We start from the raw sequence: 25,514 nt of genomic DNA on the forward strand, positions 1-25,514 counted from the left end.
ACGATTCCTAAAACATATATCACTCTGCCGTGATCAGATATGGTTAAAAACAAATGTTTATTTCATAAACATATATCACAACGCGTTTCCCGGTCTACCTTGACCGCTTCCTCAGGTGAATAAACCATATCTAAACTGCACAGCTTATATTAGCTTAACTCGGCGTTCAAGCCGAATTAAAGCGCATGCGTGAAGGAGTATACAATCCCCATAGTAAACAGGGGTGTGTATTACCATCAGAACGATTGGTCATCTGAATGAAATATCAGACCAACCACAGGGTACTGTGGTGACACACCTCTAACGTGTGTGTAAGTGTATATCCACTAATTTCTGATGTGCAGGTTGCTGCAAATAGCGTAATATCATTTAAAAAACAGGTGGCTATTAGCTATTCCATGATAATATACATAAAGTTACCAAAAGTGGCTATTTATGTCATAGCGTTACAAGGGTATTGATGCGTGCGTTCTAGCATCTAATAGGGATAATACTCCTTCATGCATTTACAAAAATTACTGTACTATATATCAGAGACAATGATTCTTGGTCTAAAATATTCAAAATCTAATGCTGTATAAAAATATATATAAATGTATATAAAAATAAAAAATAATATAATAATAAAAATAAAATATTACCCCTAATAACAAAGATAACAGATGCGAATACTCCTATACATAATGTATATACCTAAAAATAATGATGTTGCTCATTATATATAAAAATATATTAGTCTATGTGTACTGTTGTTAATACAGATTACATCATGTAATACAGCTGTCCCCCTCAAATTCTCTCTCTGGGGTTTCGTAGTGAGATCTATAATTGTTGGTGGTATATTATAATGTATCTGAACAGAGTCTATTCAGTGGAAAACTAATACTAGGGAATGATTACTGATAATAAGAAAAACTATTAACTCATAACTAAATAGAGCTATGACCTAGTTAAATGCCGCCATATCAAGATTCTCATTCAGACCATATGGATTTAATGTTTTTAATTTCCAAATCCAATACGTCTCTCTTTGTCTTAAGTCCGTTAATCTATTTCTACCCCATTTGGATGAGATTTGTTCAATAGGAAAAATACTATACAGATCTGTCTGCCCATCATGACAACAAACTCCATGTCTAGAGACACTATGTTTAATACACGATTTTTTCACATTTCTCATGTGTTCACCCCATCTTTTTTTCAGGGGTCTAGATGTTCTCCCTATATACTGTAAGCCACACTTACATTCCAGTAAGTATATTACGAAAGAGGAATCACATGAAAAATAAGTCTTTATCTCAAATTCTTCTTTCGTAGAAAAAGACCTGAACTTATACTTATCTCCCTTTGTAAAATCACAGAGCCCACAGTTAGCTCTATTACATTTATAGAACCCTTTCTTATTAGACAGCCAATTCTTTGTCTTATGTTCACCATTTTTTCCAAATTTCTTCATCACTATTTTGCTAGGGGCAAGTTTATTTTTTAAAGTAGGTGCTCTTTTAAACGTGCATATGGGGTTTTCATCTAAAATGTTCCTTAATACCGGATCATTCAATAGAATGTTCCAATGCTTCCGAACAATTCTCTTAATTTTATCATGGTTTGAGGTATATTTAGTTATAAATCTCAGATTGTTATTTTTATTCACTTTGTTCTTATTCGTGTCTATCTCATCTAGATTTTTACGTTCTAAGTTTTCCTTCTCTTTTGTAGTTTTGAAGAATTCAGATCTATCTTTATTTCTAGCCTTTAAATAGCTCTCCTCTATTAGGTCCCCAGGATAATTCCTTTCAAAGAATCTCTTTTTTAGGATACCTGCTTGTTCGTCATATAGAGTTAAATTAGTACAATTTCTACGAATTCTAGAAAACTGATTGTATGGAATATTTCTCTTCCATGCCTTATAATGATTGCTTTTATAATTCAAGTAACTATTTGTATCCACTGTTTTAAAGTGGGTTTTGGTCACTATATGACCTACTTGGTCCCAATATAGTACCAAGTCCAAAAATTCAATACGATCTATATTAATATTATGAGTAAACTTAAGTCCCATGTTGTTTTCATTCAATGATTTAATAAAGTCTAGGGCCTTATCCTCTGAACCTTCCCAAATAAAAATAAGGTCATCTATAAAACGGCCATAGAACACCAGATTCACCCCCAGAGGGGCACTATATATGTATCTTTCTTCAAACACCCCCATAAATAAATTTGCAAAGCTGGGGGCAAATCTGGTGCCCATGGCCGTTCCTTTGATCTGCAAAAAAAATTGTTCCTGATAAACAAAATAATTATGTTTCAACACAAATGAAATTGCTTCTAACAAAAATAATCTCTGTTTATTGGGTAAAAATTGATCTCTTTTCAAAAAAACATCTACAGCATCTATACCTAGATGGTGCTCTATATTTGAATAGAGGGCTGTCACGTCACAAGTGAACCAGATAAGTTTGCGTCCTGCCTTTTCTATTTTTGATAACTTAGCTATTAGGTCTGGGGTGTCTTTGATATATGACGGAAGCCCCTTCACTATTTTCTTTAAGAATTGATCAATATATTCAGATAAGTTGCATGTCAGACTCCCTATGCCCGAAATAATGGGCCTGCCCGGTGGATTATTGGTACACTTATGTATTTTCGGGAGGTGATAGTAATATGCTAGATTGGGTGACATAGGGACCAGATATTCTTTCTCCTTTTTTGTTAAGATCCCCTCTAGAAACCCTTTATCTACCATTTTAATTAACTGAATCATATAAGTTTTAGTAGGATTAAATGTGAGTTTTTTATAATAATTTTGATCTAAAAGGATCCTATTAGCTTCCTGTAAATAATCTGACATATTTTGCAAAACCACCCCTCCTCCTTTGTCCGCCTGCCTAATCACCAAGTTGTCTTTTTTGGCTAATCTTGACAAGGCTTTAATCTCATATAAATTCAGATTGGAGTTCCCCACTTTCTTCTCTAGTGCACTGAACTCCTCTAAAACGAGATTTTGAAATAGAGAGATATATGGACTGTTAACTGGCGGGTTAAAATTAGATCTTAACATTAAATTTGAATGGATATAGTCATCAAATAATGCATTACATAACTCTTCTGGTTCATGATATACTATACAATCGGTTTGTAAGAAAACTGTCTATGCAAAAGTACTTTTGTGATAAAAAAATCAACAATACAACACAATTGGCTATCATTACTGATGATATGCCAGAAAGACCAACCAATAGTATAGTATATCATGAACCAGAAGAGTTATGTAATGCATTATTTGATGACTATATCCATTCAAATTTAATGTTAAGATCTAATTTTAACCTGCCAGTTAACAGTCCATATATCTCTCTATTTCAAAATCTCGTTTTAGAGGAGTTCAGTGCACTAGAGAAGAAAGTGGGGAACTCCAATCTGAATTTATATGAGATTAAAGCCTTGTCAAGATTAGCCAAAAAAGACAACTTGGTGATTAGGCAGGCGGACAAAGGAGGAGGGGTGGTTTTGCAAAATATGTCAGATTATTTACAGGAAGCTAATAGGATCCTTTTAGATCAAAATTATTATAAAAAACTCACATTTAATCCTACTAAAACTTATATGATTCAGTTAATTAAAATGGTAGATAAAGGGTTTCTAGAGGGGATCTTAACAAAAAAGGAGAAAGAATATCTGGTCCCTATGTCACCCAATCTAGCATATTACTATCACCTCCCGAAAATACATAAGTGTACCAATAATCCACCGGGCAGGCCCATTATTTCGGGCATAGGGAGTCTGACATGCAACTTATCTGAATATATTGATCAATTCTTAAAGAAAATAGTGAAGGGGCTTCCGTCATATATCAAAGACACCCCAGACCTAATAGCTAAGTTATCAAAAATAGAAAAGGCAGGACGCAAACTTATCTGGTTCACTTGTGACGTGACAGCCCTCTATTCAAATATAGAGCACCATCTAGGTATAGATGCTGTAGATGTTTTTTTGAAAAGAGATCAATTTTTACCCAATAAACAGAGATTATTTTTGTTAGAAGCAATTTCATTTGTGTTGAAACATAATTATTTTGTTTATCAGGAACAATTTTTTTTACAGATCAAAGGAACGGCCATGGGCACCAGATTTGCCCCCAGCTTTGCAAATTTATTTATGGGGGTGTTTGAAGAAAGATACATATATAGTGCCCCTCTGGGGGTGAATCTGGTGTTCTATGGCCGTTTTATAGATGACCTTATTTTTATTTGGGAAGGTTCAGAGGATAAGGCCCTAGACTTTATTAAATCATTGAATGAAAACAACATGGGACTTAAGTTTACTCATAATATTAATATAGATCGTATTGAATTTTTGGACTTGGTACTATATTGGGACCAAGTAGGTCATATAGTGACCAAAACCCACTTTAAAACAGTGGATACAAATAGTTACTTGAATTATAAAAGCAATCATTATAAGGCATGGAAGAGAAATATTCCATACAATCAGTTTTCTAGAATTCGTAGAAATTGTACTAATTTAACTCTATATGACGAACAAGCAGGTATCCTAAAAAAGAGATTCTTTGAAAGGAATTATCCTGGGGACCTAATAGAGGAGAGCTATTTAAAGGCTAGAAATAAAGATAGATCTGAATTCTTCAAAACTACAAAAGAGAAGGAAAACTTAGAACGTAAAAATCTAGATGAGATAGACACGAATAAGAACAAAGTGAATAAAAATAACAATCTGAGATTTATAACTAAATATACCTCAAACCATGATAAAATTAAGAGAATTGTTCGGAAGCATTGGAACATTCTATTGAATGATCCGGTATTAAGGAACATTTTAGATGAAAACCCCATATGCACGTTTAAAAGAGCACCTACTTTAAAAAATAAACTTGCCCCTAGCAAAATAGTGATGAAGAAATTTGGAAAAAATGGTGAACATAAGACAAAGAATTGGCTGTCTAATAAGAAAGGGTTCTATAAATGTAATAGAGCTAACTGTGGGCTCTGTGATTTTACAAAGGGAGATAAGTATAAGTTCAGGTCTTTTTCTACGAAAGAAGAATTTGAGATAAAGACTTATTTTTCATGTGATTCCTCTTTCGTAATATACTTACTGGAATGTAAGTGTGGCTTACAGTATATAGGGAGAACATCTAGACCCCTGAAAAAAAGATGGGGTGAACACATGAGAAATGTGAAAAAATCGTGTATTAAACATAGTGTCTCTAGACATGGAGTTTGTTGTCATGATGGGCAGACAGATCTGTATAGTATTTTTCCTATTGAACAAATCTCATCCAAATGGGGTAGAAATAGATTAACGGACTTAAGACAAAGAGAGACGTATTGGATTTGGAAATTAAAAACATTAAATCCATATGGTCTGAATGAGAATCTTGATATGGCGGCATTTAACTAGGTCATAGCTCTATTTAGTTATGAGTTAATAGTTTTTCTTATTATCAGTAATCATTCCCTAGTATTAGTTTTCCACTGAATAGACTCTGTTCAGATACATTATAATATACCACCAACAATTATAGATCTCACTACGAAACCCCAGAGAGAGAATTTGAGGGGGACAGCTGTATTACATGATGTAATCTGTATTAACAACAGTACACATAGACTAATATATTTTTATATATAATGAGCAACATCATTATTTTTAGGTATATACATTATGTATAGGAGTATTCGCATCTGTTATCTTTGTTATTAGGGGTAATATTTTATTTTTATTATTATATTATTATATTATTTTTTATTTTTATATACATTTATATATATTTTTATACAGCATTAGATTTTGTATATTTTAGACCAAGAATCATTGTCTCTGATATATAGTACAGTAATTTTTGTAAATGCATGAAGGAGTATTATCCCTATTAGATGCTAGAACGCACGCATCAATACCCTTGTAACGCTATGACATAAATAGCCACTTTTGGTAACTTTATGTATATTATCATGGAATAGCTAATAGCCACCTGTTTTTTAAATGATATTACGCTATTTGCAGCAACCTGCACATCAGAAATTAGTGGATATACACTTACACACACGTTAGAGGTGTGTCACCACAGTACCCTGTGGTTGGTCTGATATTTCATTCAGATGACCAATCGTTCTGATGGTAATACACACCCCTGTTTACTATGGGGATTGTATACTCCTTCACGCATGCGCTTTAATTCGGCTTGAACGCCGAGTTAAGCTAATATAAGCTGTGCAGTTTAGATATGGTTTATTCACCTGAGGAAGCGGTCAAGGTAGACCGGGAAACGCGTTGTGATATATGTTTATGAAATAAACATTTGTTTTTAACCATATCTGATCACGGCAGAGTGATATATGTTTTAGGAATCGTTATTTTAACAAACACTTGAAATCCGATCATAGCCACCAGCCCACCTGGTTTGGGCATCTCTCATATTACAAACACAGTGAGAGAAAGGAGCAGGTGAAAGGGTTCAAGCTGCAAATGGCTGCAGACCGTACACAGTACTAGGAGCACACTTTGAGGACGAGAGACCAGCTACCTGGACAGCTGTTAATGCTCCAGAAAGTCGTTGTAGCACTTCTCAAGTGCTTTACTTCTCGTAAGTACCATTTATGTGTGGGGAGTGAACAACTTTTAATACAGATTCACACTATGTTGGCGCCTTCTTCTTTATTGTATTCTATACAGATTTGCCACGTTTTAATTGCCTTCAACTTTTGGAAGAAGTCTTTTGCTGCCATACCATCAATATTTCAACTTTGGACTTTTGGGGTCACACACCTGATATCGGTTTGATTGACATTTTTGTATATGAGTTTATCTCACACCACTCAGTGTGTGGGACATTTATTGTTGTGTTTTTGCACTTGCATATGATTATTTACACATAATCATTCGCTCACATTTGTTTTATATATGTTTAAGGGAACATATTTGATTTTTGTTGTTTTTAGGCGCTGCTGATTTATCACACTTTTTGTATTTACTCGTCAGTGAGGTGCAGCCACATTCCTCTAAGAACACTGGACAAGGAGTCCATGTCTGATTTCCCCCATCACCCATAGGGAGACTTCCCCAGGGTCATAATAATTTGCATACAAAGAGAGAATGCTCTGCCAGGAACGAACAACAGCTCAGTGGCTTGTTCTATGGCGATTTACCACCCGGAAGCAGCCTCTTTTAGACCAGTGTGCTTTTCACAGAAGAAAACTTTCCTGAAGTATATCAATCTGATCCTGCCAAGTAAGGTCAGTCCAGCCCCAAAATACCAGGCAATTCTCCTCTGAACAAGGAACATGACAACCCCAGACGATCATTTCGGCCTCCTATGGGCCTCGTCAGTGAGGTGCAGCCACATTCCTCTAAGAACACTGGGCAAGGAGTCCATGTCTGATTTCCCCCATCACCCATAGGGAGACTTCCCCAGGGTCATAATAATTTGCATACAAAGAGAGAATGCTCTGCCAGGAACGAACAACAGCTCAGTGGCTTGTTCTATGGCGATTTACCACCCGGAAGCAGCCTCTTTTAGACCAGTGTGCTTTTCACAGAAGAAAACTTTCCTGAAGTATATCAATCTGATCCTGCCAAGTAAGGTCAGTCCAGCCCCAAAATACCAGGCAATTCTCCTCTGAACAAGGAACATGACAACCCCAGACGATCGTTTCGGCCTCCTATGGGCCTCGTCAGTGAGGTGCAGCCACATTCCTCTAAGCACACTGGGCAAGGAGTCCACATCTGGTTTCCCCCATCACGATCGTCTGGGGTTGCCTTTTCCTTGTTCAGAGGAGAATTGCCTGGTATTTCGGGGCTGGACTGACCTTGTCGGCGGGATCAGACTGATATACTACAGGAAAGTTTTCCTCTGTGAAAAGCACAATTGGGCAGAAAGAAGCTACTTCCAGGTGGTAACCGGGCCATAGAACAAGCTATTGATGCTGCTGTTCGTTCCTGGCAGACTGCTTCTCTTTCTGTTTTGCATATGTTAATATGACCCTGAGGATAGTCTCCCTATGGGTGATGGGGGAAACCAGACGTGGACTCCTTGCCCAATGTGCTTAGAGGAATATGGCTGCACCTCACTGACGAGGCCCACAGAAGGCCGAAACGATCGTCTGGGGTTGCCTTTTCCTTGTTCAGAGGAGAATTGCCTGGTATTTCGGGGCTGGACTGACCTTGTCGGCGGGACTAGACTGATATACTACAGGAAAGTTTTCCTCTGTGAAAAGCACAATTGGGCAGAAAGAAGCTACTTCCAGGTGGTAACTGGGCCATAGAACAAGCTATTGATGCTGCTGTTCGTTCCTGGCAGACTGCTTCTCTTTCTGTTTTGCATTATGTAGGTGGCGGCGGGGTCCGGGAGCGGCGGTTTAGGGGTTAATATATTTATTATAGTTGCGGCGGGGTCCGGGGGTTTATTTAGTTGCGGCGTGGTCCGTGAGTGGCGGTTTAGGGGTTAATAAGTATAATGTAGGCGGCGGCGGTGTAGGGGGGACAGATTAGGGGTGTTTAGACTCGGGGTACATGTTAGGTGCAGACGTTCCCATAGGAATCAATGGGATATCGGGCAGCAGCGAACATGAGCTCTCGCTGCTGTCAGACTCCCATTGATTCCTATGGGATCCACCGCCTCCAGGGCGGCGTATTGAAAACCAGGTACGCTGGGCCGGAAAAGTGCTGAGCGTACCTGCTAGTTCTTTGATAACTAGCAAAAGTAGTCAGATTGTGCCGAACTTGCGTTCGGCACATCTGGAGTGACGTAAGAATCGATCAATGTCAGACTGAGACCGGCGGATCGTAGCTTACGTCACTAGATTCTACTTTTGCCGGTCTGTAGGGTATGATAACTACAGCGAATCAGCCTCGCCACAAATACGCTGCGGAATTCCAGCGTATTTGTGGTTGACGGCTTGATAACTAGAGGCCCATGACTACCCTGGGGGGAAAACCGTGATTGGAGGAAGTTGGATTAGTCATTGATAACGTGTGAAGAGAGGACCTCCGGGTGGGGGAAGCGCCCCTGTTTTTATTGTTTTTTTTTTCAAAAACGGGCTTTCATTCATTTACCTTCACTTTAAAGGACCATTAAATAAAGTAGAATGAACAATTGCACAATAAAACTACTATGGCACTTGCTCTGAATTTAAAATAAGTAGTAGATGTTTTTCTGATAAATTTTATTTTTTTGTTTTTATTTAGTGCCCCCCCCCCCCTGTATCATGTAACAGCCATCAACCAATCACAGACTCATATAGGTATACACTGTGTTTCTTTGAAGGGGAATAGAAGTGAAAATTCATGTTTGAATACAGGTGCATGTGAAATTTGCACATATGTTTCCATGCACAGTAAATACTATCACTGAAACAATGATAATATAAACAGAATACTCTAGTATAAATAATTTCAATGGCAACAAATGCACACAAAACAAACAAACAAAAAAAACCCCCAGTTGTTCTATTAATTATACACCAATTACCTGTGTGAATTCGCTTGTGTCTTTCCAGCTGACTGGGCTTGGCAAAAGCTTTGTCACAGGTTACACATATACACAATTTGGGCATCTGAGAACTTCGTGAAGGACCAGGCTGATGTGTCAGCATATGTTCCTGCAAGAGTGATACAATAAAGGCATCTACTAAAAAGTGGTAAATTTGCAATGGTTTATGAGATCAAGTATATATGTATGTGAACTACCTTCAGATGAGATGCTCTTTTAAAGGCTTTATTACACAGATGGCAAACATGTATTCTCTCTTTTCCATGAACTTCTTTGTTGTGATCTGCTAATATGGAAGCTGAACCGAAGTAATGATTACACTCAAAACACTGATGAATTTGGTCATCTTTATCAGTGTGATCGGTCTTTTCAAGAGAAGCCTCATCAGAAACCTATAAACAATGAAGTTATTACAGATAAAAAAGGTGCACAATATTCTACTTAGTGCTAGCCAGAGCACTAGATAATAAAATGGACTGTCCGACATATTTAAGATGTTGGCATTGTTGCCCTTATTTTAATCTATCAGCACAGGAATCTCAAGTTGTTGTTTTTTTAAATTGAGGTATACAATATGAAACAGTATACAATTGTAGATATACACATTATGGTATAATCATTTTACATAAACATTTTTACAATAAAAATAAGGTAGTAGTAGAAATATGTATAGAAATCTGAAAAGAAAACACATCAGGGTCATTCCTATAGTGAATACAAAGCCTATAACTCTCTGAACCTATTATTATCATCATTTATTTGTATAGCACCGCCAAATTCCGTAGCGCTGGATGCAGCTAGTAAACCTCAGATTTATATTTTTATATAGGGAATCTATATTAATTATCCCCAGTTGTTTTCTGTAGGTTCAGCAATAACACTTGCCCCAAATGATAAATAGTAGCCTCTCATGGACCACTGTACACAGACATTAATTTCAGGGGGAATGTCAGGGGAGAATAATGAAACAGGGCCACTTTTGGACTCAAGAAACAGACTAAGATACAATGGTATAAAGAAGGCATAAAACCATAAACATATACTCTCAGTTATGGAGACCTTAAACCAGTGTACACTCTTGTAAAGGCATAATAAGATATATCTAGTAGGAAATATTCGGCCAGATTACGAGTTTTGCGTTAGGAGCTATGCGGTGCTAATGAGCAGTTTTCTCTCACCGCTCACTTACCAGCAGTGCTGGTAATACAGGTTTTTACATACCCGGCATTAAAAGGCAAGAAGTGAGCTTTGAGCAAAATTGTGCTCCTTACCGCACTCCAATACCAGCGCTGCTTAAGTCAGTGGTGAGCTGGTCGCACGTGCTCGTGCACGATTTCCCCATAGGAATCAACGGGGAGAGCCGGCTGAGAAAAAGTCTAACACCCCTATGGGGAAATAAAATGTATGTTTACATCTAACACCCTAACATGAACCCTGAGTCTAAACACCCCTAATTTGCCACCCCAACATCGCCGATACCTTCATTATACTTATTAACCCCTAATCTGCCACTCTGGACACCGCCGCCACCTACATTATATGAATTAACCCCTAATCTGCTGCCCCCAACATCGCCGACACCTACATTATATTTATTAACCCCTAATCTGCCGCCCCCAATGTCGCTGCAACCTACCTACACTTATTGACCCCTAATCTGCCGCCCCCAACGTCGCCGCCACTATACAAAATGTATTAACCCTTAAACCTAAGTCTAAACCTAACCCTAACACCCCCTAACTTAAATATAATTACAATAAATCTAAATAAACATTAATATTATTACCTAAATAATTCCTATTTAAAACTAAATACTTACCTATACAATAAACCCTAAGCTAGCTACAATATAACGAATAGTTACATTGTAGCTATCTTAGGGTTTATTTTTATTTTACAGGCAAGTTTGTATTTATTTTAACTAGGTACAATAGTTATTAAATAGTTATTAACTATTTAATAACTACCTAGCTAAAATAAATACAAAAGTACCTGTAAAATAAAACTTACTAAATTAAAAACAATTAAATAAATTAAATTAGCTAAAGTACAAAAAACAAACAAACACTAAATTACAGAAAATAATAAACAAATTACAAGATATTTAAACTAATTACACCTAATCTAGTAGCCCTATCAAAATAAAAAAGCCCCCCCAAAATAAAAAAAAAAACCCTAGCCTAAACTACCAATAGCTCTTAAAAGGGCCTTTTGCGGGGCATTGCCCCAAAGTAATCAGCTCTTATACCTGTAAAAAAAAATACAACCAACTCCCCCAACAGTAAAACCCACCACCCACACAACCAACCCCCCAAATAAAATACTAACTAAAAAAAACCTAAGCTCCCCATTGCCCTGAAAAGGGCATTTGGATGGGCATTGCCCTTAAAAGGGCAGTTAGCTCTATTGCAGGCCCAAACCCTAACCTAAAAATAAAACCCACCCAATACACCCTTAAAAAAACCTAACACTAACCCCCTGAAGATCGACTTACTGTTCTGAAGACCGGACATCCATCCTCAAGGAAGCGGCAGAAGTCTCCATCCAACCGGGCTGAAGTCCTCAACGAAGCCGGGAGAAGTCTTCAGCCAAGCCGGGTGAAGTGATCCTCCAGACGGGCAGAAGTCTTCATCAAGACGGCATCTTCTATCTTCATCCATCCGACGCGGAGTGGCTCCATCTTCTAGACATCCGCCGCGGAGCATCCTCTTCTTCCGACGACTACCCGACAAATGAAGGTTCCTTTAAGTGACGTCATACAAGAAGGCGTCCCTTAGATTCCGATTGGCTGATAGAATTCTATCAGCCAATTGGAATTAAGGTAGAAAAAATCCTATTGGCTGATGCAATCAGCCAATAGGATTGAAGTTCAATCCTATTGGCTGATCCAATCAGCCAATAGGATTGAGCTCGCATTCTATTGTCTGTTCCAATCAGTCAATAGAATGCAAGTTCAATCCTATTGGCTGATTGCATCAGCCAATAGGACTTTTTCTACCTTAATTCCGATTGGCTGATTTCTATCAGCCAATCGGAATCTATCGGACGCCATCTTGTATGACGTCACTTAAAGGAACCTTCATTCGTCGGGTAGTCGTTGGAAGAAGATGATGCTCCGCGTCGGATGTCTTGAAGATGGAGCCGCTCCGCGTTGGATGGATGAAGAAAGAAGATGCTGTCTGGATGAAGACTTCTGCCCGTCTGGGGGACCACATCGCACGGCTTGGATGAAGACTTCTCCCAGCTTCGTTGAGGACTTCGGCCCGGTTGGATGAAAACTTCTGCCGCTTCCTTGAGGATGGATGTCCGGTCTTCAAAGTAGATCTTCAGGGGGTTAGTGTTAGGTTTTTTTAAGGGTGTATTGGGTGGGTTTTATTTTTAGATTAGGGATTTGGGCCGCAAGAGCTAACTGCCCTTTTAAGGGCAATGCCCATCCAAATGCCCTTTTCAGGGCAATGGGGAGCTTAGGTTTTTTTAGTTAGCTTTTTATTTGAGGGGTTTGTTGTGTGGGTTAGTGTTAGGTTTTTTTAAGGGTGTATTGGGTGGGTTTTACTGTTGGGGGGTGTTTGTATTTTTTTTTTTACAGGTAAAAGAGCTGATTACTTTGGGGCAATGTCCCACAAAAGGCCCTTTTAATGGCTATTGATAGTTTCGTTTAGGCTAGGGTTTTTTTTTATTTTGGGGGGGCTTTTTTTATTTTGATAGGGCTATTAGATTAGGTGTAATTAGTTTAAAGATCTGTAATTTGTTTTTTATTTTCTGTAATTTAGTGTTTTATTTTGTAATTTAGCGAATTTAATTTAATTTATTTAATTGTTTTTAATTTAGTTAATTTATTTAATTGTAGTGTAGTGTTAGGTGTTATTCTAACTTAGGTTATGTTTTATTTTACAGGTACTTTTGTATTTATTTTAGCTAGGTAGTTATTACATAGTAAATAATTATTTAATAACTATTGTACCAAGTTAAAATAAATACAAACTTGCCTGTAAAATAAAAATAAACCCTAAGCTAGCTACAATGTAACTATTAGTTATATTGTAGCTAGTTTAGGGTTTATTTTATAGGTAAGTATTTAGTTTTAAATAGGAATTAGTTAGGTAATGATAGTAATTTTATTTAGATTTATTTAAGTTAGGGGTTGTTAGGGTTAGACTTAGGTTTAGGGGTTAATAAATTTAGAATAGTGGCGGCGACGTTGGGGGCGGCAGATTAGGGGTTTATAAGTATAATGTAGATGGCGGCGATGTCCGGAGAGACAGATTAGGGAATAATAAGTATAATGTAGGTGGTGGCGATGTTAGGGACAGCAGATTAGGGGTTAATAATATTTAACTAGTGTTTGTGAGGCGGGAATGTGGCGGTTTAGGGGTTAATATGTTTATTATAGTGGCGGCGATGTCCGGAGCGGCAGATTAGGGGTTACAAATGTAATTTTAGTGTTTGTGATGCGGGAGGGCCTCGGTTTAGGGGTTAATAGGTAGTTTATGAGTGTTAGTGTACTTTTTAGCACTTTAGTTATGAGTTTTATGTTACGGCGTTGTACCATAAAACTCTTAACTACTGACTTTAAAATGCGTTAGGGATCTTGGAGGTAGAGGGTGTACCGCTCACTTTTGGCCTCCCAGGACAGACTCGTAATACCAGCGCTATGGAAGTCCCATAGAAAAAAGACTTTACAAAGTTTACGTAAGTCGTTTTGCGGTAAGGCCAAAGAAGTGTGCGGTGCCCCTAAACCTGCAAGACTCGTAATGCCAGCGGTAGTGAAAAAGCAGCGTTAGGACCTGTTAACCCTGCTTTTTCAGCCTAACGCACAACTCGTAATCTAGCCGATAATTATTAGAAAAAAGTAAGAGTATAATGCTAACATATTTAGACGTGGTGCTTATTATCTTTAAACATATGGCAATGTGACATGAATTATCATGAAGAACTAAATCCTGTTACTAAGGCGAACCTCAGACAAACAGCATGCCTCTGATGAAAACTATGGGCCCCACATGGTTTAAGATATCAAAGTAAAGGGGAACTCAAGGGGAGACAGAAAAGGACCACTTTTGGACCCTGTGAAAAATATATGAGTGAAAAAAGTAGCTTAACATGTACCTCATTTTATAAAAAAAACATACAATTTGTAGGTAAATTACACAGGAATAAATTGTATTTACTATGCTGTGTTAATCGTTCTTTAAAGGGACACTGTACCCAAAATATTTCTTTCGTGATTCAGATTGAGCATGAAATTTTAAGCAACTTTCTAATTTACTCCTATTATCAATTTTTCTTCGTTCTCTTGCTATCATTATTTGAAAAAGAAGGCATCTAAGCTTTTTTTTTGGTTTCAGTACTCTGGACAGCACTTTTTTTATTGGTGGATGAATTTATCCACCAATCAGCAAGGACAACCCAGGTTGTTCACCAAAAATGGGCCGGCATTTAAACTTACATTCTTGCATTTCAAATAAAGATACCAAGAGAATGAAGACAATTTGATAATAGGAGTAAATTAAAAAGTTGCTTAAAATTTCATGCTCAATCTGAATCACGAAAGAAAAATGTTGGGTACGGTGTCCCTTTAAGTACACTGGATGTGCAAACCCCCCCCCCAAGAAATTAATACTTAAAAGTACAAAATACGCCATTGAGACCTGTTAATCAGCAAAAAAAATAATTTATGCTTACCTGATAAATTTATTTCTCTTGTAGTGTATTCAGTCCACGGGTCATCCATTACTTATGGGATATATTCCCTTCCCAACAGGAAGTTGCAAGAGGATCACCCAAGCAGAGCTGCTATATAGCTCCTCCCCTCACATGTCATATCCAGTCATTCGACCGAAACAAGACAAGAAAGGAGAAACCATAGGGTGCAGTGGTGACTGGAGTTTTAATTAAAATTTAGATCTGCCTTAAAAAGACAGGGCGGGCCGTGGACTGAATACACTACAAGAGAAATAAATTTATCAGGTAAGCATAAATTATGTTTTCTCTTGTTAAGTGTATTCAGTCCATGGGTCATCCATTACTTATGGGATACCAATACCAAAGCCAAAGTACACGGATGATGGGAGGGACAAGGCAGGAACTTAAACGGAAGGAACCACTGCCTGTAGAACCTTTCTCCCAAAAACAGCCTCCGAAGAAGCAAAAGTGTCAAATTTGTAAAATTTTGAAAAAGTGTGAAGCGAAGACCAGTTGCAGCCTTGCAAATCTGTTCAACAGAGGCCTCATTCTTAAAGGCCCAGGTGGAAGCCACAGCTCTAGTGGAATGAGCTGTAATTCTTTCAGGGGGCTGCTGTCCAGCAGTCTCATAGGCTAAACGTATTATGCTACGAAGCCAGAAGGAGAGAGAGGTTGCTGAAGCTTTTTGACCTCTCCTCTGACCAGAGTACACGACAAACAGGGAAGAAGTTTTACGAAAATCTTTAGTTGCCTGTAAATAGAACTTCAGGGCACGGACTACGTCCAGATTATGCAAAAGTCGTTCCTTCTTTGAAGAAGGATTAGGACATAATGATGGAACAACAATTTCCTGATTGATATTCCTGTTAGAAACTACATTAGGTAAAAACCCAGGTTTAGTACGCAGAACTTCCTTGTCTGAATGGAAAATCAGATAAGGAGAATCACAATGTAAGGCTGATAACTCAGAGACTCTTCGAGCCGAGGAAATAGCCATCAAAAACAGAACTTTCCAAGATAAAAGCTCAATATCAATGGAATGAAGGGGTTCAAACGGAACCCCTTGAAGAACTTTAAGAACCAAGTTTAAGCTCCACAGAGGAGCAACAGTCTTAAACACAGGCTTAATCCTAGCCAAAGCCTGACAAAAAGCCTGGACGTCTGGAACTTCTGCCAGACATTTGTGTAAGAGAATAGACAGAGCAGAAATCTGTCCCTTTAACGAACTAGCAGATAAGCCCTTTCTAAACCCTCTTGTAGAAAGGACAATATCCTAGGAATCCTAACCTTACTCCATGAGTAACCCTTGGATTCGCACCAATATAAACATTTACGCCATATCTTATGGTAAATTTTTCTGGTAACAGGCTTCCGTGCCTGTATTAAGGTATCAATAACTGACTCCGAGAAGCCACGCTTTGATAGGATCAAGCGTTCGATCTCCATGCAGTCAGCCTCAGAGAAATTAGATTTGGATGTTTGAAAGGACCTTTTATTAGAAGGTCCTGCCTCAGAGGTAGAGACCATGGTGGACAGGACGACATGTCCACTAGGTCTGCATACCAGGTCCTGCGTGGCCACGCAGGCGCTATCAGAATCACCGATGCTCTCTCCTGTTTGAACTTGGCAATCAGTCGAGGTAGCATCGGAAATGGTGGAAACACATAAGCCATGTTGAAGACCCAAGGGGCTGTCAGAGCATCTATCAGCGCCGCTCCCGGGTCCCTGGACCTGGATCCGTAACAAGGAAGCTTGGCGTTCTGGCGAGACGCCATGAGATCCAGATCTGGTTTGCCCAACGATGAATCAGTTGAGCGAAGACCTCCGGATGAAGTTCCCACTCCCCCGGATGAAAAGTCTGGCGACTTAGAAAATCCGCCTCCCAGTTCTCCACGCCTGGGATGTAGATCGCTGACAGGTGGCAAGAGTGAGACTCTGCCCAGCGAATTATCTTTGAGACTTCCAACATCGCTAGGGAACTCCTGGTTCCCCCTTGATGGTTGATGTAAGCCACAGTCGTGATGTTGTCCGACTGAAATCTGATGAACCTCAGTGTTGCTAACTGAGGCCAAGCTAGAAGAGCATTGAATATTGCTCTCAACTCCAGAATATTTATTGGGAGGAGTTTCCCCTCCTGAGTCCATAATCCCTGAGCCTTCAGGGAGTTCCAGACTGTGCCCCAACCTAGAAGGCTGGCATCTGTTGTTACTATTGTCCAATCTGGCCTGCGAAAGGTCATCCCCTTGGACAGATGGACCCGAGAAAGCCACCAGAGAAGAGAATCTCTGGTCTCTTGATCCAGATTTAGTAGAGGGGACAAATCTGAGTAATCCCCATTCCACTGACTTAGCATGCATAATTGCAGGGGTCTGAGATGCAGGCGCGCAAATGGTACTATGTCCATTGCCGCTACTATTAAGCCGATTACTTCCATGCACTGAGCTACTGACGGGCGTGGAATGGAATGAAGGACACGGCAAGTATTTAAGAGTTTTGATAACCTGGCCTCCGTCAGGTAAATTTTCATTTCTACAGAATCTATCAGAGTCCCTAGGAAGGAGACTCTTGTGAGTGGTAATAGAGAACTCTTTTCCACGTTCACCTTCCACCCATGCGACCTCAGAAATGCCAGAACTATCTCTGTATGAGACTTGGCAATTTGAAAACTTGACGCTTGTATCAGAATGTCGTCTAGGTACGGCGCCACCGCTATGCCTCGCGGTCTTAGCACCGCTAGGAGTGAGCCCAGAACCTTTGTAAAAATTCTCGGGGCCGTAGCTAACCCAAAGGGAAGAGCTACAAACTGGTAATGCCTGTTTAGAAAGGCAAATCTTAGGTACCGATAATGATCTTTGTGAATCGGTATATGAAGGTAGGCATCCTTTAAGTCTACTGTGGTCATGTATTGACCCTCTTGGATCATGGGTAGGATGGTTCGAATAGTTTCCATTTTGAATGATGGAACTCTTAGGAATTTGTTTAAGATTTTTAGGTCCAAGATTGGTCTGAAGGTTCCCTCTTTCTTGGGAACCACAAACAGATTTGAGTAAAACCCTTGCCCTTGTTCCGTCCGCGGAACTGGGTGGATCACTCCCATTACTAAGAGGTCTTGCACACAGCGTAGAAATGCCTCTTTCTTTATTTGGTTTGCTGATAACCTTGAAAGATGAAATCTCCCTTGTGGAGGAGAAGCTTTGAAGTCCAGAAGATATCCCTGAGATATGATCTCCAACGCCCAGGGATCCTGGACATCTCTTGCCCAAGCCTGGGCGAAGAGAGATAGTCTGCCCCCCACTAGATCCGTTTCCGGATCGGGGGCCCTCTCTTCATGCTGTCTTAGGGGCAGAAGTAGGCTTTCTGGCCTGCTTGCCCTTGTTCCAGGGCTGGTTAGCTTTCCAGCCCTGTCTGTAACGAGCAACAGGTCCTTCCTGTTTTTGAGCGGAGGAAGTTGATGCTGCTCCTGCCTTGAAGTTACGAAAGGCACGAAAATTAGACTGTTTGGCCTTTGATTTGTCCCTGTCCTGAGGAAGAGTATGACCCTTACCCCCAGTAATGTCAGCAATAATTTCTTTCAAGCCGGGCCCGAATAAGGTCTGCCCTTTGAAAGGAATATTAATTTAGATTTAGAAGTCACGTCAGCTTACCAGGATTTAAGCCATAGCGCCCTGCGCGCCTGGATGGCGAATCCGGAGTTCTTAGCCGTTAGTTTGGTTAAATGTACAACGGCATCAGAAACAAATGCATTAGCTAGCTTAAGTGCTTTAAGCTTGTCCATAATCTCATCCAATGGAGCTGTGCGAATGGCCTCTTCCAGAGACTCAAACCAGAATGCCGCAGCAGCAGTGACAGGCGCAATGCATGCAAGGGGCTGTAAGATAAAACCCTGTTGAACAAACATTTTCTTAAGGCAACCTTCTAATTTTTTATCCATTGGATCCGAAAAAGCACAACTATCCTCCACCGGGATAGTGGTATGTTTAGCTAAAGTAGAAACTGCTCCCTCCACCTTAGGGACTGTCTGCCCTAAGTCTTGTGTGGTGGCGTCTATTGGAAAAAATTTTCTAAATATCGTAGGAGGGGAAAAGGGCACACCGGGTCTATCCCACTCCTTGCTAATAATTTCTGTAAGCCTTTTAGGTATAGGAAAAACGTCAGTACACACCGGTACCGCAAAGTATCTATCCAACCTACATATTTTCTCTGGAATTGCAACCGTGTTACAATCATTCAGAGCCGCTAATACCTCCCCTAGCAATACACGGAGGTTCTCAAGCCTAAATTTAAAATTAGAAATCTCTGAATCCGGTCTCCCTGGATCAGATCCGTCACCCACAGAATGAAGCTCTCCGTCCTCATGTTCTGCAAATTGTGACGCAGTATCGGACATGGCTCTCACATCATCAGCGCGCTCTGTCCTTAACCCAGAGCTATCGCGCTTGCCTCTTAATTCAGGCAATTTAGATAATACCTCTGTCATAACAGCAGCCATGTCTTGCAAAGTGATTTGTATGGGCCTCTCTGATGTACTTGGCGCCACAATATCACGCGCCTCCTGAGCGGGAGGCGAAGGTACTGACACGTGAGGAGAGTTAGTCGGCATAACTTCCCCCTCGTTGTCTGGTGATAATTTCTTTACAGATAAAATTTGACTTTTATTCAAAGTGACATCAATACATTTAGTACACATATTTCTGTGGGGCTCCACATTGGCCTTCAAACATAGTGAACAAACAGATTCATCTGTGTCAGACATGTTTAAACAGACTAGCAATGAGACTAGCAAGCTTGGAAAATCCTTTCAAATAAGTTTACAAGCAATATAAAAAATGCTACTGCGCCTTTAAGAAGCACAAAAAATCATCACAGTTGAAATAACAATGAACCAAATCAGTTATAGCAACCAAATTGTCACAGTAAATGTATTAAGTTAGCAAAGCATTGCACCCACTAGCAAATGGATGATTAACCCCTTAATACCCAAAAACGGATAATCAATTTAACAATTAACGTTTTTATCACAGTCAAACACACTGTCACAGGTCTGCTGTGACTGATTACCTCCCTCAAAATGAATTTTGAAGACCCCTGAGCTCTCTAGAGACGTCCTGGATCAAGGAGGAAGAAGCAGGAAGACTGTAACTGAATTTTTACTGCGCAAAAAAAGCTCTAAAATAGGCCCCTCCCACTCATATTACAACAGTGGGAAACCTCAGTTAATCGTTTCTATGTAGAAATAAACGTCAGCCATGTGGAAAATCATGCCCCAAAAGATTTATCACCAAAGTACCTCACAAAAAAAAACTGAATAACATGCCAGTAAACGTTTTAAACACGCACTTTAAAAGTTAGGTAGTGTTATTCATAAGCCTGCTACCAGTTGCTTCTACTGCAGTTAAGGCTCATACATTACCTCAGTATTAACAGTATTTTCTTAGTCAATTCCATTCCTTAGAAAATTACTTATTGTACATACATTCATCAGCCTGATACCAGTCGCTACTGCATTTAAGGCTGTACTTACATTACATCGGTATCAGCAGTATTTTCTTAGTCAATTCCATACCTTAGAAAAATAATTTACTGCACATACCTTGTTTGCAGGATTCCCCACACGCTATTCCCTTTCTGAAAGTTACCCCACTGCTCAGAATGTGCGAGAACAACCAGTGGATCTTAGTTACTTCTGCTAAGATCATAGAAAACGCAGGCAGATTCTTCTTCCAAATACTGCCTGAGAACAAACAGCACGCTCCGGTGCCATTTAAAATAACAAACTTTTGATTGAAGAAATCAACTAAGTATAAAAAACACCACAGACCTCTCACAACGTCCTATCTAGTTGAGTTGCAAGAGAATGACTGGATATGACATGTGAGGGGAGGAGCTATATAGCAGCTCTGCTTGGGTGATCCTCTTGCAACTTCCTGTTGGGAAGGGAATATATCCCATAAGTAATGGATGACCCGTGGACTGAATACACTTAACAAGAGAAACAGGCCCTTGTTGTCAACTATTTTCCATTTAGAGGCCACTGAATATTACATTTTTTTAGCAATCCACTTGTAATTCATTCACCAATATGAATGATGGCCACTACCAGAAGTTCCCCCAAGAATCTCAAATTTTAAACCGTTACTAACCATAAGAAAATGCTGCAATAACTCTTGAGGCATGATACCTAGGCCTAGAAATATCTATCTATAGGTATGAACTAACTGTAGAGAAGAGGTGCACGTTCTTTGCATGAATAAAAAAAGTGGTTGAGCAAATAGGCTCCTCAGTGTGATAATACGCTCAGAAAGGAGCGCACTTTCAGTAATGAACAAGCAGCTCAATAACTTTTTAACTTGTTCTATAGCAATTTACAACCTGGGTGTAGCTTCTTTTTATCCCAGTAATGTTTTTCACAGAGAAGAACTTTCCTGTAGTATATCAGTCTGATCACGCCTATTATGGTCAGTCCAGTCCCGAAATATCAGGCAATTCCTCTCTGAAAAAGGTACATGGCAACCCAAGACAATCATTTTGTGATACATTTATAGTTTTAGTGAAAGTGATAAAAAACATAATTTATGCTTACCTGATAAATTTATTTCTCTTGTGGTGTATCCATTCCACGGATCATCCATTACTTGTGGGATATTCTCATTCCCAACAGGAAGTTGCAAGAGGACACCCACAGCAGAGCTGTCTATATAGCTCCTCCCCTAACTGCCATATCCAGTCATTCGACCGAAAACAAGCAGAGAAAGGAGAAACCATAGGGTGCAGTGGTGACTGTAGTTTAAAATTAAAAAATACCTGCCTTAAAATGACAGGGCGGGCCGTGGACTGGATACACCACAAGAGAAATAAATTTATCAGGTAAGCATAAATTATGTTTTCTCTTGTAAGGTGTATCCAGTCCACGGATCATCCATTACTTGTGGGATACCAATACCAAAGCTAAAGTACACGGATGAAGGGAGGGACAAGGCAGGTACTTAAACGGAAGGTACCACTGCCTGTAAAACCTTTCTCCCCAAAATAGCCTCCAAAGAAGCAAAAGTATCAAATTTGTAGAATTTTAAAAAAGTATGAAGCGAAGAACAAGTCGCCGCCTTGCAAATCTGTTCAACAGAAGCTTCATTTTTGAAGGCCCATGTGGAATAAACAGCTCTAGTAGAATGAGCTGTAATCCTTTCTGGAGGCTGCTGGCCAGCAGTCTCATAGGCTAAGCGGATTATGCTTCTTAGCCAAAAAGAAAGAGAGGTTGCCGAAGCCTTTTGACCTCTCCTCTGTACAGAGTAGACAACAAACAAAGCAGATGTTTGACGAAAATATTTAGTAGCTTGTAAGTAAAGCTTTAAAGCCACGTCCAGATTGTGTAATAGATGTTCCTTCTATGAAGAAGGATTTAGGACACAAAGATGGAACAACAATCTCTTGATTGATATTCTTATTAGATACCACCTTAGGTAAAAACCCAGGTTTGGTACGCAGGACTACCTTATCCGCATGGAAGATCAGATAAGGAGAATCACATTGTAAAGCAGATAACTCAGAGACTCTACGAGCCGAGGAAATAGCTACCAAAAACAGAACTTTCCAAGATAAAAGTTTGATATCTATGGAATGAAGAGGTTCAAACAGAACTCCTTGAAGAACCTTAAGAACCAGATTTAAGCTCCATGGCGGAGCAACATGTTTAAACACAGGCTTGATTCTAACTAAAGCCTGACAAAATGCCTGAACGTCTGGAACATCTGCCAGACGCTTGTGCAAAAGAATAGACAGGGCAGAAATCTGTCCCTTTAAGGAACTAGCTGACAATCCTTTTTCCAAACCTTCTTGGAGAAAGGAAAATATCCTGGGAATCCTGACCTTACTCCATGAGTAACCCTTGGATTCACACCAATAAAGATATTTACGCCATATTTTATGGTAAATTTTCCTGGTGACAGGCTTTCGTGCCTGTATTAAGGTATCAATGGCATCAAGCGTTCAATCTCCAGGCAGTCAGTCTCAGAGAAATTAGATTTGGATGATTGAAAGGACCTTGTAGTAGAAGGTCTTGTCTTAACGGCAGAGTCCAAGGTGGAAAGGATGACATGTCCACTAGATCTGCATACCAGGTCCTGCGTGGCCATGCAGGCGCTATCAAGATCACTGATGCTCTCTCCTGCTTGATCTTGGCAATCAGACGAGGGAGCAGAGGAAACGGTGGAAACACATAAGCAACCACCTCCGGATGGAGCTCCCACTCCCCCGGAAAAAAGTCTGTTGACTTAGAAAATCCGCCTCCCAGTTCTCTACACCTGGGATATGGATAGCTGATAGGTGGCAAGAGTGAATCTCTGCCCAGCGAATTATCTTTGAGACTTCTAACATCGCTAGGGAACTCCTTGTTCCCCCTTGATGGTTGATGTAAGCCACAGTCGTGATGTTGTCCGACTGAAATCTGATGAACCTCAGAGTTGCTAGCTGAGGCCAAGCCTGAAGAGCATTGAATATCGCTCTCAGTTCCAGAATATTTATTGGAAGGAGGAGTGAGTCCTCCTGAGTCCACGATCCCTGAGCCTTCACAGGGAGTTCCAGACTGCACCCCAACCTAGAAGGCTGGCATCTGTCGTTACAATTGTCCAATCTGGCCTGCGAAAGGTCATACCTTTGGACAGATGGACCCGAGATAGTTACCAGAGAAGAGAATCCCTGGTCTCTTGATTTAGATTTAGTAGAGGGGACAAATCTGTGTAATCCCCATTCCACTGACTGAGTATGCAGAGTTGCAGCGGTCTGAGATGTAGGCGTGCAAACGGCACTATGTCCATTGCCGCTACCATTAAAGGGACATTATACACTCATTTTTTCTTTGCATAAATGTTTTGTAGATGATCTATTTATATAGCCCATGAAGTTTTAAAAAAAAAAAAAAGTTTAGTTTTGCTTATTTTTAAATAACATTGCTCAGATTTTCAGACTCCTAACCAAGCCCCAAAGTTTTATGTGAGTACTGATGTATACCTTCTCCAGCTTGCTCCTGTTTGTATCCTGTTTGCTCCTGTGTAAAGGGTCTTTTCATATGCAAAAGAAGGGGGATGGGGGAGAAGTGTCTTATTTCCCACTTGCAGTGGGCTTTCCAGCTACCTTTTCAACAAAGCTAAACTGAAAGCTTCTAAGTAAGTTTTTAAACAGTTTTATACAGGATTTTTATATTGGTATCTGTGCATCTTATTCTTTATAGTAGTGTCTATTACATGCAGTTATATGAAAATGAGTGTATACTGTCCCTTTAAGCTGATTACTTCCATGCACTGAGCCACCGAAGGGCGAGGAATGGAATAAAGAACACGGCAGGAATTTAGAAGTTTTGATAACCTGGACTCCGTCAGGTAAATTTTCATTTCTACAGAATCTATCAGAGTCCCTAGGAAGGAAACTCTTGTGAGGGGGGATAGAGAACTCTTTTCCTCATTCACCTTCCACCCATGCGACCTCAGAAATGCCAACACTATGTCCGTATGAGACTTGGCAATTTGGAAGTTTGACGCCTGAATCAGGATGTCGTCTAAATAAGGGGCCACTGCTATGCCCCGTGTCTTAGAACCGCCAGAAGCGACCCCAGAACTTTCGTAAAAATTATTGGGGCTGTAGCTAACCCAAAGGGAAGAGCTACAAACTGGTAATGCCTGTCTAGGAAGGCAAACCTGAGAAACCGATGATGATCTTTGTGTATCGGAATGTGAAGATAAGCATCCTTTAAATCCACTGTAGTCATGTATTGACCCTCCTGGATCATAGGTAGGATGGTACGAATAGTCTCCTCCATCTTGAATGATGGAACTCTGAGGAATTTGTTTAAGATCTTTAGATCCAAAATTGGTCTGAAGGTTCCCTCTTTTTTGGGAACCACTAACAGATTTGAGTAAAATCCCTGTCCCTGTTCCTCCTTTGGAACTGGATGGATCACTCCCATAACTAGGAGGTCTTGTACACAGTGTAAGAATGCCTCTCTCTTTATCTGGTTTGCAGATAATTGTGAAAGGTGAAATCTCCCTTTTGGGGGGGAAGCCTTGAAGTCCAGAAGATATCCCTGGGATATAATTTCCAACGCCCAGGGATCATGGACATCTCTTGCCCACGCCTGGGTGAAGAGCGAAAGTCTGCCCCCTACTAGATCCGTTACCGGATAGGGGGCGGTTCCTTCATGCTGTCTTAGAGGCAGCAGAATCCTTTTTAGCCTGCTTACCTTTGTTCCAGGTCTGGTTAGGTCTCCAGACCGTCTTGGACTGAGCAAAAGTTCCCTCTTGATTTGCATTAGAGGAAGTTGATGCCGCACTTGCCT

General features: G+C 39.9%; 1 protein-coding gene across 2 annotated transcripts in view; it reads right to left on the minus strand.

Annotated features, from left to right (window-relative positions):
* ZNF236 (zinc finger protein 236) overlaps window positions 1–25,514 on the minus strand; it is a 680,094-nt gene that overhangs the window by 22,087 nt on the left and 632,493 nt on the right. For both annotated transcript variants that reach the window (XM_053714849.1, XM_053714848.1), the window contains exons 30-31: window positions 9,706–9,900; window positions 9,488–9,617 (exon numbers count right to left, since the gene is read on the minus strand). In XM_053714849.1, the coding sequence (XP_053570824.1) occupies window positions 9,488–9,617; window positions 9,706–9,900 (325 nt within the window). The remainder of the gene's footprint in view (window positions 1–9,487; window positions 9,618–9,705; window positions 9,901–25,514) is intronic.

This window comes from Bombina bombina, chromosome 5, assembly GCF_027579735.1.
Source record: "Bombina bombina isolate aBomBom1 chromosome 5, aBomBom1.pri, whole genome shotgun sequence".
Classification (NCBI taxonomy): domain Eukaryota; kingdom Metazoa; phylum Chordata; class Amphibia; order Anura; family Bombinatoridae; genus Bombina; species Bombina bombina.